This window comes from Erinaceus europaeus, chromosome 7 (assembly GCF_950295315.1).
Source record: "Erinaceus europaeus chromosome 7, mEriEur2.1, whole genome shotgun sequence".
Classification (NCBI taxonomy): Eukaryota; Metazoa; Chordata; class Mammalia; order Eulipotyphla; family Erinaceidae; genus Erinaceus; species Erinaceus europaeus.
In genome coordinates, this window is record NC_080168.1 from 66,840,160 (window position 1) to 66,856,000 (window position 15,841).

Sequence of the window (15,841 nt, forward strand, 5' to 3'; positions counted from 1 at the left end):
GCAGGGATTGCCGGGAGCGCGACAGGGCCCAATCAGTGGCGGCAGGAACGGTGCGAGGGCAGGACTACGGGTCCCGGCGGGCGGTGTGTTGCGTGGGGCCTGCCGGGAGGCAGGCGGTCCCGGGCCGGGGAGCGGGCCGAGCGGAGCGGGCCGGCCCATTCATCGCCGGCAGAGCCGCCATGGAGGCGCTCATCCCCGTCATCAACAAGCTGCAGGACGTGTTCAACACGGTGGGCGCCGACATCATCCAGCTGCCGCAGATTGTCGTGGTGGGCACGCAGGTAAGGCGGGCCGGGCCGGGCCGGGCCTGCGGGGCGGGGGGCGCGGGACGGGAGCTGCGGGCAGCGGCGGGGAGCGGGGGGCGGCGGGCGGAACCCGAACGGGCGGGCGCGGCGTGACGCGGGGCCGCAGCTGCCAAGGGCACCTGGGGGACGCGCAGCCGGGGCGGCGCTGGGGGCCTGGGGACTCGAGGGGCCGGGAGCTCGGAGGGCTGAGGGCTCTGGGGGCTGGGGACCAAGAGAACCCGGGACCGGGGAATGAGGGGCGTCTGGGCCCCGCCTGATCCCGGAAGGCCGCCCGAGCCCACTTGGGTTCCCGCGGGAGAGTTGTCCGCTGCGGGCACCCACCAGGCCCGCAGCGTCCCGGGGCTCGCACCCGCACAACCTGACACATCCCGCAGGCACAAGCACGCGCCCCTGCACCTCCCTGTGGTGGACGCTCACATGCACGCGCACCCCACCTCGTGGACAGCCTCATGCACACGCCCGAGCACCCCCCCTCTGCTCACATGCACGAGCGCGCCCCCCACCCACTCATGTAAGCACCCTAGAGTCAGCACACGTCACCTGCACCCTCAGACACCACCACCCTCCCGCACACACTGATTTCACGCGCGCGTGTCCCCCCACTCACATGTGCGTGCACCTCCCCCAACACCCCCTGTGGAAACAGGCACCCTACATCCCTCACGGTCATGCACCTCTCCATCACCCTCCACACGCACCTTGCTTGAGCACCCCTCCCTCCACGCACCCTCTCCCAGACATGCAGGTGCGGGCCCTCAAGTCCCTGCAGAACACACCCCAACTCACACCCTTGCACACTTGCCCACCACATGCCAGCACACACCATAGACAGTTCACCCCAACATGCGCCCCCAGACACCTGGCCTCAGCTGGCAGGCACACACTCACCAAAGTGACAAGTGTTACAGGCACACCAGAGCCACACACCCTGCACGCTAGGGGGCGTGGGGGCTAAGTGCGTCTCTGGGGTGGAGGGGCTGGTCTCTCCACGGTGGCACCCCATTTCTGCTGAGAAGCCCCAGGAAGTGTGTTCCCGCAGCCCAGGTGGACTGGGAGACTGGACTGGGGATCAGAGAGATGCTTCTGAGAGGCTGCTAGATGCCTTGAGTTAAGTGCTTTTCCCATTGAGGGTCATTTTGCACTTCCATTTCCCCCAGATGCTCAGAGCCCAGGCTCCCGCCTTCCCTTTGCTTTTGTGCAGTTAAAGCTCTGGGACTGAGATCAGGAACTCAGGCTGACGTCTGTGGTCGTTCTAGTCTGTGGTCGTTCTAGTCGGCAGGGCCTCCCCACCACCCCTGTTCCCCTTGTGCATCGTGGGTGGTATTCTCAGTTCTGGGTAGCTGAGCCTTGTTCAGTGCTGCGTGGTGTTCCCATCCCTGGCCCAGGCAGCAGGACTGTAGTAGCATGCTCAGATGTTTCAAGTGGCTGTGGTTCACTTTGACGAAAAGGTGTTCTAAAAAATGCCAGGCTGCCGGGAGTCAGGCAGTGGCACGGCGGTTTAAGCGCTCGTGGCGCAAAGCTCAAGGACTGCCATAAGGATCCCGGTTCCAGCCCCCGGCTCCCCACCTGCAGGGGAGTCGCTTCATAAGCGGTGAAACAGGTCTGCAGGTGTCTATCTTTCTCTCCTCCTCTCTGTCTTCCCCTCCTCTCTCCATTTCTCTCTGTTCTGTCCAACAGTGACATCAATAACAACAACAATAATAACCACACGATGTTAAACAACAAGGGCAACAAAAGGAAAAATAAATAAATAAATAAATAAATATATTTTAAAAAAATGCTAGGCCACCTTGTGGCAGGGCTGGCTCCTGCAGTGGAGCCAGAGGACAGAAATAAAACCTGGGAGGACCAGGACTCTGCGGGCACCCCTGTGAGTAGGAAGAGAAGCGAGGGCACGGAGTGCTGCATAAATGCTTCAGAGCGGCCTGGAGCCTTACTATGCTTGGCACTGGGGGGGGTGGTCGTAAGGTCACTTGCAGGCTGCCAGGCTGTCTATAAATGCCAGCTCAGCGCCGCCTGTGGGCAGAGGGCTGTTTGGCTCCCTGATAGGAGCTGGGGCCACGGGAGTCAGGTGTAGCGGCCTCCCTGGGAAGGGCCTGCACCTGTTCCGGGCCTCCCAGCCGCACTTAACCTGCCACAGGGGAGGGAGCCCTCGGGCTCGCCTCTTCCGCTTCAGGGTGTCCACGTCCACGGCACCTTTTCTCCATGGTGGTCTGAGAACTGTGGTCCCTGTACCCCTGCTGTGGGAGGGGTGCCCTTCTTCTTCTAGCGTTTGCCCTTCTTCTGTAGCCCATCAACAGCGTCAGGTTGAGCCTGATGTAAAGTTTCGAGACCTCCTTTGAATCTGGAGAGGTGGCAGTCGTTGACTATGTGGGTCATAGTCTGTCTGTAGCCGCAGGGGCAGTTCGGGTCGTCTCTGGCTCCCCAGCGATGGAACATAGCGGTGCACCAGCCATGGCCTGTTCGATAGCGATTGAGGAGGGCCCAATCATAACGTGCTAGGTCAAAGCCGGGTTGACGCTTGCAGGGGTCTGTGATGAGGTGTTTGTTCTTGACCTCAGCTGACTGCCAACTCTGTTTCCAAGAGTCTGGAACAGAGAAGTTCAGTGTAGGCGTAGGGGACCAGATTGGATGACGAGATGTCAAGCGTTGGACAGGGTGGGCGAAGATATCTGCGTATATTGGCAGGTCCAGTCGAGAGTAGACGTGGGAAATGAACTTAGATGATACCGCATCCCGACGAATATCTGGCGGGGCGATGTTGCTAAGAACTGACAGCCATGGAACCGGGGTGGAACGGATGGTTCCAGAAATTATCCTCATGGAGGAATATAATTTGGAATCGACCAAGTGGTCATGGGGGCTACGGAACCATACTGGGGCACAGTATTCTGCAGTGGAATAGCATAATGCCAGAGATGATGATCGTAGTGTAGAAGCGCTCGCGCCCCATGAGGAGCTGGCCAGTCTTGCAATAATGTTATTCCTCGCGCCCACCTTTGCTGCAGTTTTTATGAGATGTTCGTGAAATGACAGAGTGCGATCGAGAATAACGCCAAGATAGACTGGCTGGGCTTCATGCCGATTCTTGTATCACCAAGCTGCACATTAAGCTCACGCGAGGCCGAGGCATGGTGTAGATGGAAAACAGATGATACCGTTTTTGCAGTGCTAGGGATTAGTCGCCATTTTTTACAGTAATCAGATATCAGAGACATATCTTTCGTGAGTGTTTCCTCGAGGATGTCGAACTTGGATGCCTGAGTTGCACAGCAGATGTCATCGGTGTAGATGAACTTCCTTGAAGAAGTTTCTGGGAGGTCATTGATGTAAATATTAAATAGCGTAGGAGCCAGAACAGAGCCCTGGGGGAGGCCACTTGAGACAAGTCTCCATCTGCTAGACTTGTCACCCAGATGCACCCGGAATCTTCTGTTTTGGAGAAGAAACGATATTAGTGTTGGCCACCCAGGGAGGCAGGCATCTTGAGATCTTGACTAGGAGACCACGATGCCAGACCGTGTCATAGGCTGCTGTGAGATCAACAAAGACAGCACCCGTCTTTAAATTCTTTTTTTTTAATATTTTATTTTAATTTATTTATTCCCTTTTGTTGCCCTTGTTGTTTTATTTTTGTAGTTATTGTTGTTGTTGTCGTTGTTTGATAGGACAGAGAGAAATGGAGAGAGGAGGGGAAGACAGAGAGGAGGAGAGAAAGATAGACACCTGCAGACCTGCTTCACCGCCTGTGAAGCGACTCCCCTGCAGGTGGGGAGCCGGGGGCTGGAACTGGGATCCTTATGCCGGTCCTTGTGCTTTGCGCCACCTGCGCTTAACCCGCTGCGCTACAGCCCGACTCCCCCGTCTTTAAATTCTTCTGGGTGCCCTGAACAGGGTCCACTGGGGTCCACACAGGGTGCCTATAAACCACCTGCCCTGAACAGCCCAGCCCCTTTTTCTTTTGCCTCCAGGGTTTATTGCTGGGGTTCAGTGACGGCACTATGGATCTACTGCTCCTGGCGGCCATTTTTTCCATTTTATTGGATAAGACAGAGAGAAACTGAGAGAGGAGGGGGAGATAGGGAGGGAGAGACAAAGACAAACACCTGCTATGTGCGCTTAACCCAGTGTGCCACCACCTGTCCCCCTGGGTTTCACTTCTTCTCAGCAGTGACTCTTGTTGTCTATCTGTCTGTGTGTGTGTGTCTGTCTGAGTCTGACTCTGGGTCCTTCCTGGCCCTGGGCAGCTCCTGGCACACCTGCTGCCCAGCCAGGACAAGGTACCCAGTAGGCAGCCTAGCTCCTCCGCCCGCTTCCTGAGCCTCTGCCCTCCACTCCAGACTTGCCTTTCCTGCCAGCCGCATTCAGGGCCATGGGGCTGGGACTTGGAGGGCGGTCTAGCTGAGGGCTGTGACAGCCGGCTATAGCAATCTTGCAAGGGGCATGGGCCGTGGCTCACTCTGGCTCTGTCCCTGTTGGAGCCCAGAGTGGGGGCTGCCAGTGCAGGTGGGGTGCCCCTGAGCTTGCGCTCAGTTGCTGCCACCTTCCAGGGAACGCTGAGACTGCAGGATGACACCAGGGGGAAGGGGCTGGTGTTGTGACGCTGCGCAGGCCGGTATGCAGTGTCCAGCATCAGGCGCTGAAATTCAACGCCTCTGGCATGGGCCCACGGTGTGAGCGCACAGCTCGGGGTGTCCCTCCCCCATGAGGCCAGGGCACTCGCTCTCCTCCCCCTACCTTGAGGAGACCTTGGGGGTACTTGCCCACCTGAGCCCGGCCCCACTCCTGGCACCTCTCCTCAGTCCTGCAGTGCACCCTCCTCTGGCAGCATCTCTGTGCGGGCCCTTGGTAGTGACTGAACCCCTGACCTGGGTTGGCCACTTTTCTCGTGAACATCTGTTTTAAGTTCTTCCATGGGTATTGATGCTGGGATGACTCGCTGGGTCATCTGGAGCCTTGGAATAGAGAAATGCCACCTCATTCTAGAGCTTCTGAGTCTGAAAACAAACCTCAGGGCTGGGTGGTGGCACTCCCATTGGAGCGCACACTTTCCCACAACAAGGACCCAGGTTCAAGCTCCTCAGTCCCCACTTGCAGGGAAGCAAGCCTCCACCTCCCCCCCACCCCACCCCAGTTTCTCTCTGTCTATCAAGTTAAACAGGGTGAAAATAGCCACTAGGAGCAGTGGACTGGGGGTGACCCTGGTGGTGACAGGAGACCTGCTCCTCCCTCCAGAGTGCTCCTTGCCTCAGGCAGAGCAGGTCTCTTCCTCACTGGGGGCCTTCCTGGCAGCCATGCCCACACCCCCTCCTTAGTTTCTAGCACAGGTGAAATCACTGCCAGGACAGGAGCCTTAGTCAGTGTGAGAAGCAGTGAGCAGGGTGTGGGCCCAGCACCTTGTCTGCAGGGGAGCAGAGTATGGGCCCAGCATCCCCATCTGCAGGGACCAGAGTGTAGGCCCAGCACCCCATCTGCAGGGGGCAGAGTGTGGGCCCAGCACCCCATCTGCAGGAGGCAGTGTGTGTGAGCCCAGCACCCATAGCAGGGGGCAGAGTGTGGGCCCAGTACCTTGTCTGCCGTCTACCTAGGATTGTCCAGTCTGGGTCCTGTGGCAGTGGGGTTATGCCCTGCTGACCGCCTCATCTCTGCATGGCAGGTGTGCTCAGGCCTGGGGGCCCTCACCAACTCCCTGTCCTTGCTGACTCACCCCTGCAGCTCAGGTGGGATTCCTCATCTGGGCTGGGCATTTGTGTTCCTACACGTGGACTTCTGTTAGTATAGAGCCTCTGGGTGGCACTGCCGGGCATGCAGGGTGGAGTGGGGTCTGGGGTGAGCTGGGCCAGGTCGTGACTGTGTCATCAAGGATGCCCATGTACCCTGCAGTGCGCATGGCTCAGACCACCCTGCAGCTAACGGGGTGAGCCAGCCACTGCTTGCTGGCCACCCCTCTCCCCACTCTGGGGACCTCACCCTCCATGGTGCCCTCGGGCCTGGCCGGCCAGTGCTGGTGTTGCGTCTGAGATGCCGCCGCATAGTGTCAACTCTTGACTGACTTTCCAGTAGCTTCCACACCTGGTGCTGCTGCCTGGCTGCCGGTTTTCACAGAGAAGCCCAGGGCCAGCACCGGCCTGTGGCTGGGCTACTTCTGCTCCTGTTCCTGGTGCTGCTCTGCCTCTAAACTCGCTGACCTCCAAAGCCCAGGGAGGGCTGTGCTGGAATACCCACAGCCCCATCACACTCTCCTGCTTGCTTCCCTCTTTTTTTTACCACTCATCATATGATGGCATATGGTTTTATTGCTTTTTAAGTTGCCAGCAGGGTTACGGGGCTTGCTACTTGCACGACAAATCCACTGCTCCTGGTCTCAACTTTTTTCCTTTTGTTTTCTCGTTTCTCCTGGCTGCCATTTTTCCCCTTTTATTTATTTTATTTCATTTTCTAAAAAATTTTAATTTATTTATTTTGGATAGATACAGAGAAGTTAAGAGGGAAGGGGGAGATAGAGACACCTACAGACCTGCTTCACCACTAGTGAAGTTTCTCCCTTGCAGGTGGGCAGGAGCGGGGCCTTGAACCCCGGTCCTTACACATGGTGATGTGTGTGCTCAACCAGGTGCACTACCACCCAGCCCCTCCTTTAATTTTTTTTTTTATATTTTATTTGGTAGGACAGAGAAATTGAGAGGGGAAGGGGAAACAGAGAAAGAGACAGAGACACCTGCAGACCTGCTTCACTACTTATGAAGTGTCTTCCCTGCAGGTTAAGAGCAGGGGCTCAAATCCAGGTCTTCACATATGGTAATGTGAGTGCTTAACTCAGTGCACCACTGTCAGGCCCCCTATTTGCTTATTTTTAGTGAGAGTGATACACACACACACACACACACACACACACACACACACACACACACATCACTCCATGAGTGAGATCATCCCATACTCATCCTTCTATTTCTGGCTGATCTCACTTCACATGATTCCTCCAAGTTCCATCCAAGATGGAGTGAAGAAGGTGAAATCATCATATTTACTAGCTGAGTAGTATTCCGTTGTGTATATAGATCACAACTTGCTTAGCCATTCATCTGTTGTTGGACACCTGGGTTACTTCCAGGTTTTGGCTATTCCGAATTGTGCTGCTATGAACACAGGTGTACACAGATCTTTTTGGATGGGTGTGTTTGGTTCCTTAGGATCTATCCCCAGGAGAGGAATTGCAGGGTCACAGTACAGGTCCACTTCTAGCCTTCTGAGAGTTCTCCAGACTGCTCTCCACAGGGGATGGGCCCATTGACATTCCCACCAGCAGTGCAGGAGGGTTCCTTTGTACCCACAGCCTCTCCAGCCTTTGTTGTTGCAACCTGTCACTTTCCCCACAGTCCTGCTGAGCTCTGACTGATGGTGGTGCTAGGGATTGAAGCCAGGCCCTGGAGCCTGAAGCAGGGGAGTCTTTTACATGAGCCCTGTGCTGTGTGCCCAGCCAGCCCTCCCTCCCCAGTCTCCTGGACAGTGCCTTGCTGTGGAGTCCAGGCCTTCACAGGCTGTGGGGCTCGCTCTCTCTCTTTCCAGATGCTCTGGGCCTGCGTCTGTGGACAGGAGCTGCCAGGCCTGCAGCATCTTGGAGAGTTTGGGCTCTGGCTAGTTGAAGTGCTGTTGTTAGCTTGGGCTATGTTTGAAGTATAGAAGGGACCTCCCCCCCCCCCCAATAATTTTTATTTATAAAATGGAAACACTGACAAGACCATAGGATAAGAAGGGTCCAATTCCACACAGTTCCCACCACTAGAATTCCGTATCCAATTCCCTCCCTTGAAAGCTCCTATTCTTTATCCCTCTGGAAGCATGAACCCAGGAGCATTATGGAGTACAGAAGGTGGAAGGTCTGGCTTCTGTAATTACTTCCCCGCTGAACATGGGCGTTGGCAGGTGGATCCATACTCCTAGCCTGTCTCTCTCTTTCACTAGTGGGGCAGGGGCTCTGGGGAGGCGGTTCTAGGACACATTGGTGGGGTCGTCTGCCCAGGGAAGCCCAGTTGGCATCATGGTAGCATCTGGAACCTGGTGGCTGAAAAAGAGTTAAGATGTAAAGCAGAACAAATTGTTGACTAATCATGAATCTAAAGGCTGGAATATTGAAGATGAGGATTTGGGGATCTCCATTTTGGAAACAGCTGGCAGGTCTATTTTAGGTATATTCCAAGGGACCCATGACTTCATTAGTTTTAGCCTGAGCCTGACCTCTGATATTCAGGTGGACCCAGGTTACTATCTGGGGAGATGATGTCATGGCTGGAAAAAGGACTAGAAAGCTGGATCAGGGAAGAGAGTAGCTCCCAAATATAGGGACGTGTATAAATATTGTTAACTGTAAACCCCATCAATTTGATCTGGGGCCCATAGTCAGTTTAGGAGCCTCTGTAGCCTCTGCATCCTTCTAGGTCTGAGCTCACATTCTGTAGTCATGAGTAGGAACATTCCAAGCTGCCCTAATTTCAGGACCTATCTTCCTCAGGTGGTAGATAGAGTATGTTGTCCAGCCTCCCTTCGGAGAATAGAACATTCCCTACCACTATTGATCCACATTAAGGGCAAGGTCCTATGGGGGCCCACAAAGGCGTCCATTATGTTGTTCCTGATGAAGATGACCAGTGCAGTGGCGAGAGGGATCTGTTAGAGGTCTAGGCCCATCACGTCTGTGTGGGAACCCCAGGACTCCCTGACTAGGGCCCCAGGTGATGCGATGGCCTGGTAGTGACTAAAGAGTCACCATTAAAGTCTGCCAGTCTCTTGCCCTTATTCAGCTTTTGTAGTCCTTTGATAAGGTTAGCTTTGGAGTGAGTGAGGGAAGTGTAATAGGAAGTAGGTGAGGAGGGTATTTAGGTCTAAGTAGACACTATTTCATTAGGTACTTTATGGTGTCTTATTAGGTCTTTCTACTTGCTTGCTGCATATACTGACTCACTGCAAACTATTGTGCACTTTTGCTTTCAGGTATATATTTTGCCCTAATTTATGGATACATGTGAACATATGCCCTATCTCATGGGACCTGGTCTTTATCTAGGTTTTGGGGCTTTGTTAGGAAGTGGACCACCTGAAGTGGAATTAAGGAGTCCTATGAGAAAGGAAAGGTCTCACCTGAGTAATGAAGCTAAAAGGTTGGCATTTCATGCCTGAAGTCTCTGGACACAGTCCGAAGTGAAGCATGCTGGGGTGGTACTGGTTGCATTGATTAGGTTGGGATCAGCAGATGCAGTATCAGTTGGTATGAATTGGGAGAAGCATGCAGGAAAGTGAGCCCCACCCTAGAGGTTCCAGGACTGGGGAAAATATGGGCTTTATAGTTCCTCCTGTCTCAGGGTTTAAGAAGGCAATGGATAGTTATAGCTATAACCAAATTATTTGGCAGTTGGGTTAACTTTGAAAACCCCATTGTTAGGATTTGCTGTATTATACATAACCTCATCATAAATTATGTCCTTTGACGCTGTCTACATATAGCTATATTTTATAAAGTAATGCCACCAATTGCTTCTGTTCTCCTTGGTCTAAGCTTTTAGGAGAGTCAACATTTCAAAGAACAAGTCATTATTAGAAATTAACAATTTGAGCCCACTGTTAAAATTCAATCTGATTGCCAATTTGAAGTCTTAAGTACTTACTTATATTGAAGGAACATACACTCAGCTATGGTCTAGGCATCAAAAAATTTGAGACATTCGATCAGTTTTACCCCTCTCATATTAATTAAATAGTAGTTTATGAGACTACAAGTTAATAGGAGTGTACATCACCACTCTCACCACCAAAGGTCTATGGTCGTCGTGTCCCCCCCCCCCCCCCCCAGTGAAACTGAACATCCACCCTCACTCTCCACCCAGAGATTTTTACTTTGGTGTCCTACTCCAAACTCAGATCCTGGTTTGAGTTTCCTTTTCTGTTCTTCTTTCTTAACTTCTGTTGATGAGTGGGATCATCCCATACGTGTCTTTGTCTTTCTGACTTATCTCACTTAACACATAATTCCTTCTAGCTCCATCCAAGATGGGTCAGAGAAGGTGGGTTCATTGTTCTTAATAGCTGCGTAGTATTCCATTGTGTATATATACCACAGCTTTCTCAGCCACTCATCTATTGTTGGAAGCAACCTGGGTTGCTTCCAGGTTTTAGCTATTACGAATTATGCTGCTTTGAACATAGGTGTGCACATATCTTTTTGGTTGAGTGTTATGGAGTCCTTGGGGTATATCCCTAGGAGAGGAATTGCTGGGTCATATGGAAGGTCCATGTCTAGCCTTGTGAGTGTCCTCAGACTGCTCTTCACAGAGGCTGGACCAATTTACATTCCCACCAGCAATGTAAAAGGGTTCCTTTGTCCCCCACAGCCTCTCCAGCATTTGTTGCCACTGTCCTTTTTTGATGTATGCCATTCTCACAGGGGTGAGGTGCTATCTCATTGTTGTCTTTATTTGTATTTCTCTGACAATCAGTGACCTGGAGCGATTTTTCATGTGTTTGTTAGCCTTTTGGATCTCTTCTGTAGTGAATATTCTGTTCATATCCTTGATCCATTTTTGGATGGGGACATTTGCTTTTTTGGTGCTTAGTTTGCTGAGCTCTTTGTATATTTTGGTGACTTGTCTCTTGTCTGATGTATGGCATGTGAAGATCTTCTCCCATTCTGTGAGGAGTCTCTTTGAGTGATGGTTTCTTTGGTTGTGCAGAAGCTTTTCAATTTGATGTAGTCCCATTGATTTGTTTTGTTTTAGTCTTACTTGCAATTGAGTTTGTATCATCAAAGATGTCCTTGAGGTTTAGGAAGGAAAGTGTTCCACCAGTGTTTTCCTCTAAGTATTTGATAGTTTCTGGTCTAACATCCAGGTCCTTGATAGAAGGGACCTTCTTATTCAACATAACTACATTTTAGCACTGGGGAGACAGCACAGTGGTTATCCACATGACTCCTGCCTGAGGCTCCAAGGTCTCAGGTTCAATCCCCAGCACCACCATCAGCCAGAGCTCAGCAGGGCTCTGGTCTTCGTCTTGGTCTTGGTCTTGGTCTCTCTCTCTCTCTGTATCTTTCATTAAAATAAATGAGTAAACTATCAAAGAAAAAACCCTACATTTTAATACTGTAAATTGTGGAATAGGTTTTTTTTTTTTTTTTTTTTTTCCCCTCCAGGGTTATTGCTGGGGCTTGGTGCCTTCACCACGAATCCCCTGCTCCTGGAGGCCATTTTTTCCCATTTTGTTGCCCTTGTTGTCGTTATTGTTGCCATTGATGTTGTTGTTGGATAGTTGCAGAGAGAAATTGAGAGAGGAACGGAAGACGGGGGAGAGAAAGACAGACACCTTCAGACCTGCTTTGCTGTCTGTGAAGAGAACCCCCTGCAGGTGGGGAGTTGGAGTCTGGAACCTGGATCTTTGTGCAAGTCCTGTGCTTCTCAACACGAGCAACTTAGCCCGCTGTGCTACCACCCCCCACCCCCGCTGGAATAGTTTTAAGTTTATTTTGTATATTAAGTATATTTATTTTGCCAGTAGGTGTAGGGTTTGAGCTATTTGTTAAAAAGTTTATTTAAACAGCATAAAATGTTGTGTTGTGTTTCTAGGGACACTCGGGAATTGATCTATTTAAATCATGTGAGGGGGAAGTAGCAAGGAGACCTCTTTCAAGCATCAAAAATCATTTCAAAGTATTTCAAGCTAAGACTTGAAACAGGTTGAGAAAATGCATCTTCCTGTTGTGTTCATGTCAAAGTCAAGTTGATGATGGGAAGTCACCTCAGAAGCTGGTCACCAGATTGGCGTGGGTTGCTGCGGGGGGCGTGGGGGGCGCAGTGGCTCTGCCCCCCATGCTGGAGCCCAGGAGGAGGGAGGAGGATGGGCCGGGCCTGTGGACACAGGGCCCTGCTCAGACCAGTCCTCAGCTTAGCCCTGCGCCTCGGCCTGGTAGTCGGCTTAGGAAAATGGTGCAGATGAAAAGGCTTGCTTGCTTCCCATTATTCATTTGATAAGACAGAAATCGGGAGGGAAGGGGAGAGAGGAAAACAGATGCCGAGAAGCTCATGAGGGTGAGGGCTTGCACCTGGCTCTTGGCCCTGCCTCCTTCTGCATGGGGTAGTGATGGCCTTCTGAGAGACAGACCAGAGCAGTCCTGGCTCTAGCGTGGGGCGGTGCCAGGGCTGGAACCGAGTGAGGCCAGAGGCTCAGCCTTACAGCCGGCTGTCTGTCCTGTCCTGATGCAGAGTTGCCGGGGGCTCTTGGCCGCCCACCTGGGCAGCTGCAGTCACTGGGGGCTGTTGGCAGGGTCCTGCCCTTGCTGGGATTGGTCAGAGTGGGCTGAGGCCAGACATATGGCGGGTGTGTGCTGTGCTGGAGAATCCCCACACCGAGGCCTACAGGTGGCTGTCCTGGCAGCCTTCACCCCAGCTGGCTTCTCTTGGACCGTCAGAGCTCCTGGCACCCAGTGTTTCTGTGGGTGCTGCGCCCTGGGTGCTGCTCCCAGGCTGGGTGGGGCTCCAGAAGATGCCTCTCCTGGCACCACCACACAGCTCTGCTGCTCTGACCAGTGGTGCCGGGACATGGGCATGCTGAGGACTTTGAGTTCCTTGTTCTATTTTATTGAAAGACACAAATCCCAGAGCCCTGCTGAGCACCTTCTGCTCTTTCTTGTGCTGCTCCAGGACTTCCATGTGCTGTGAGCTGATGTGGGCATGGCCACTCGCTACTGGTCTTGTAGAAGTGCTTCCGGCCTCTCTGAAGCTGAGGCTAAGGCTGCGGCTGCCTCGTCATGTCAGGCTTCCCTTGCTGTGCTTTGCTCGCTCTCCTCCCCTTCCTCTCTCCCTCTTTCTCTGCCCACAGCTGAGGGTTCTGTGGTGCATGTGGATGCTGGCTTTGTCAGATGGCCTTATGGCCACCTCATCTGGCTGTGGTGTCAGGCTGTGTGGTCCTGTGTGAGGCTGGAGAACTTCCTGCCCTTCCCGGTTTGTGCAAGAGGCTTGGAAGGACCAGGCTGGTTTATCTTGTGTGGGCTGGGGTGCTGGGGTGGAAGCCGCTACAACCTTCCGACCTGGACTTCTGCTTGTGGGAAAGTTTCTTGATCACTGCTCAGTCTCCATTCTGGCAGTAAATCTGCTCAGATGTTTTACTCCTAACTCAGCCTGGACGGATCACACATTTCTCAGAGTGTGCCGATTCCTTCTTGAATGTTGAGTTTCTCAAGCCTAAAATGCTTCATGGTGCTCTGTTCCTTTGTCAGCTGTGATCTCTTTCATTCCTGATTTCATTTGAGTGGACTGTGTGTATGTGCGCGCATGTGCGTGTAAAGCAGCTCTGTCACTCCCCTCACACTGCTTGTTTAAGTCTACGTTGTGTGTCCCCTTGGTCCTGGAGCTGCTGAGGAAGGATGTCTGAGATGCTTGCATCCCCTGTTGTGAACTACCCTCGTGCTGGCTCCATAGGTGTTGGTATCTAGTGCTGTGTCATTGTGGCTTGACTCACCAGGGCCTGGCCCGTGTGTGGGTCCCGGTGGATGCTCCTTGCCCCCCAGGAGAGCGTGCACCTCACTTTGGCGGGGAGCCGAGACTCCTGGAAGCACGACTGGTGTCTGCACACACCTGTTGGCCCTGCACCGGCTGTGTTACTGTCACCGGCGCCTCAGCCTCTAGTCGAGTTTGGGTCATGTGCAGGACCCCGTTGTCCACATTTCTGTCTCTGTTCAGTCTCCTCCTGTTTCCCAGGTGTGATGACTCTCTTTCTGCTTTCTCCTCAGTTGAAAATGTCACACGGTAGTGGTGCACCCACTAGAGCTCACGCTTACCATGCTCCAGGACCCAGGCTCAAGGCCCTGGTCCCCACCTGCAGGGGGAAGCCTCACGGCCAGAGAGTGGCTCTGCAGGTGTCTCTCTTCTCTGTGTTTCCCACCCCTCAAAACTGAGAGGCTTCTAAAGGCAGTCTTACTCTTGTTCTCACAGCTGAAGTGAGATCTGTTTGCTTGCTTACTGTTAGTTCCTCCAGGGTTCTCACTGGGGCTTGGTGCCAGCACTGTGAATCCACAGCTCCTGGCAGCCACTTTTTCCTTTTACAATTTTTACTTATTTTTTATTTGATAGGACAGGGCGGGGGGAATGAGGAGATAGAGAGACAGAAAGACATTGGCCAACCTGCTTCACCACTTGTAAAGCCCCCTCCCTCTCCCCCCCGCAGATGGAGACCTGGAAGCTTGAACCGTGCCCTTGAGCATGCTAATGTGCATGGTCTGCTGGGTGTGTCACTGCCTGGCTCCTGAAGTACATCTGTCTGTCTGTTTTTTCTTATAGGGTTATTAAAAATATCCACTCGACCTCTGGGTTTTGACTGGAGGACTTGCATTTGGGGGGATGCCTTGTGGCCATGTCCCCCTCAGTCACTGTTGGCAGCTGCTGTGGTTCAGGAGCCTCTCCTTACCGAGATTCGTTTGTCACTATCCTCCATGTGCCTGCTTGAGGTCTAGCTTCGTGCTCACTGTGAGGTTTATGTCAAATGATTCCTACATGTATCTTTCAAATAGTTTCTCTAGGACAGATGGAGACATTGAGCGTCAGGGGAGAGTGGGGAGTGCAGCACTGTTTCCCCCCATGTGAGGTTCCCCTCGGGTGGGGACAGGTTTGGAGTTGGGCGCTGGTGCACTGAGATGTGTACGCTCACAGGGTGTGCCCTGCCTGGCCCCCTTTATGCATATTTTGAGTCGACAACAACTTTGTTGGAAATCATTCTGAAACTGTCCGTTTTACTGTCTCCCCTGCACTCTCTGCTGTCATGGCTTACATCTTTTCATCTTTTATTCCTGGACATTCATTAGCAGAATACTGTGGCCATAGCTGCTTTTACTTCTGCCGTGCATCTGTGCTGGGAACCAGCCCAGGGGCTTCCCTGTGCCGTGCCACTGCTGAGCCAGAAGGATAAAGAAAAGTCATTGGTTGTTTTTACTGAGAGAGGTGGGGAGAGGGAGAGAGAACCCGAGCATCACTGGCCCGAGTGACCCAGGCGCCAGGAGTCTGATGCTCTGTGCGCCCTCCTGCCCCTGCGGCTGCCCTGTTTCTCACTCTGGTTTTTAGTAAGGGAGGGAGAGACAGACAGCACAGCACCACCGTGCATTCCTCAGACACCTCCTCCTGCGGCGCTTCTGGGCACAGACCCTCAGACCTGGAGCCCTGTGCGTGCAGGGTGAGCACTCCTCTGGAGGAGGTCCTGGCCCCACCTCTGCCCTTTAATCTTTAACCTTTGTGCTGTTCTCAGTGGTGGTGCCTGCAGTGCCTCTGCTGCCCTCTGTCTTAGAATTGCCGGGCCTGTGGGCATCCTGAGGTTCCTTACTTTACAGTCTTAGGATTGCTGGTTCTGTTTCCTTAGAAAAAAGACCTCTGGGGAGCCGGGTGGTAGTGCAGTGGGTTAAGCGCACATTGCACAAAGTGCAAAGACCGGTGGAAGGATCCTAGTTCGAGCCCCCGGATCCCCACCTGCAGGGGGGTGTCGCTTCACAGGCGGTGAAGCAGGTG

The 15,841-nt window shown here is 53.0% G+C and overlaps 1 protein-coding gene across 8 annotated transcripts in view; it reads left to right on the forward strand.

The window, feature by feature from the left end:
* Positions 1-145: 145 nt before the first annotated feature.
* DNM1L (dynamin 1 like) overlaps positions 146-15,841 on the forward strand; it is a 28,600-nt gene continuing 12,904 nt past the window's right edge. For all 8 annotated transcript variants that reach the window (XM_060194631.1, XM_007531749.3, XM_060194633.1 and 5 more), the window contains exon 1: positions 146-281. In XM_060194631.1, the coding sequence (XP_060050614.1) occupies positions 180-281 (102 nt within the window). In that variant the 5' untranslated portion in view covers positions 146-179. The remainder of the gene's footprint in view (positions 282-15,841) is intronic.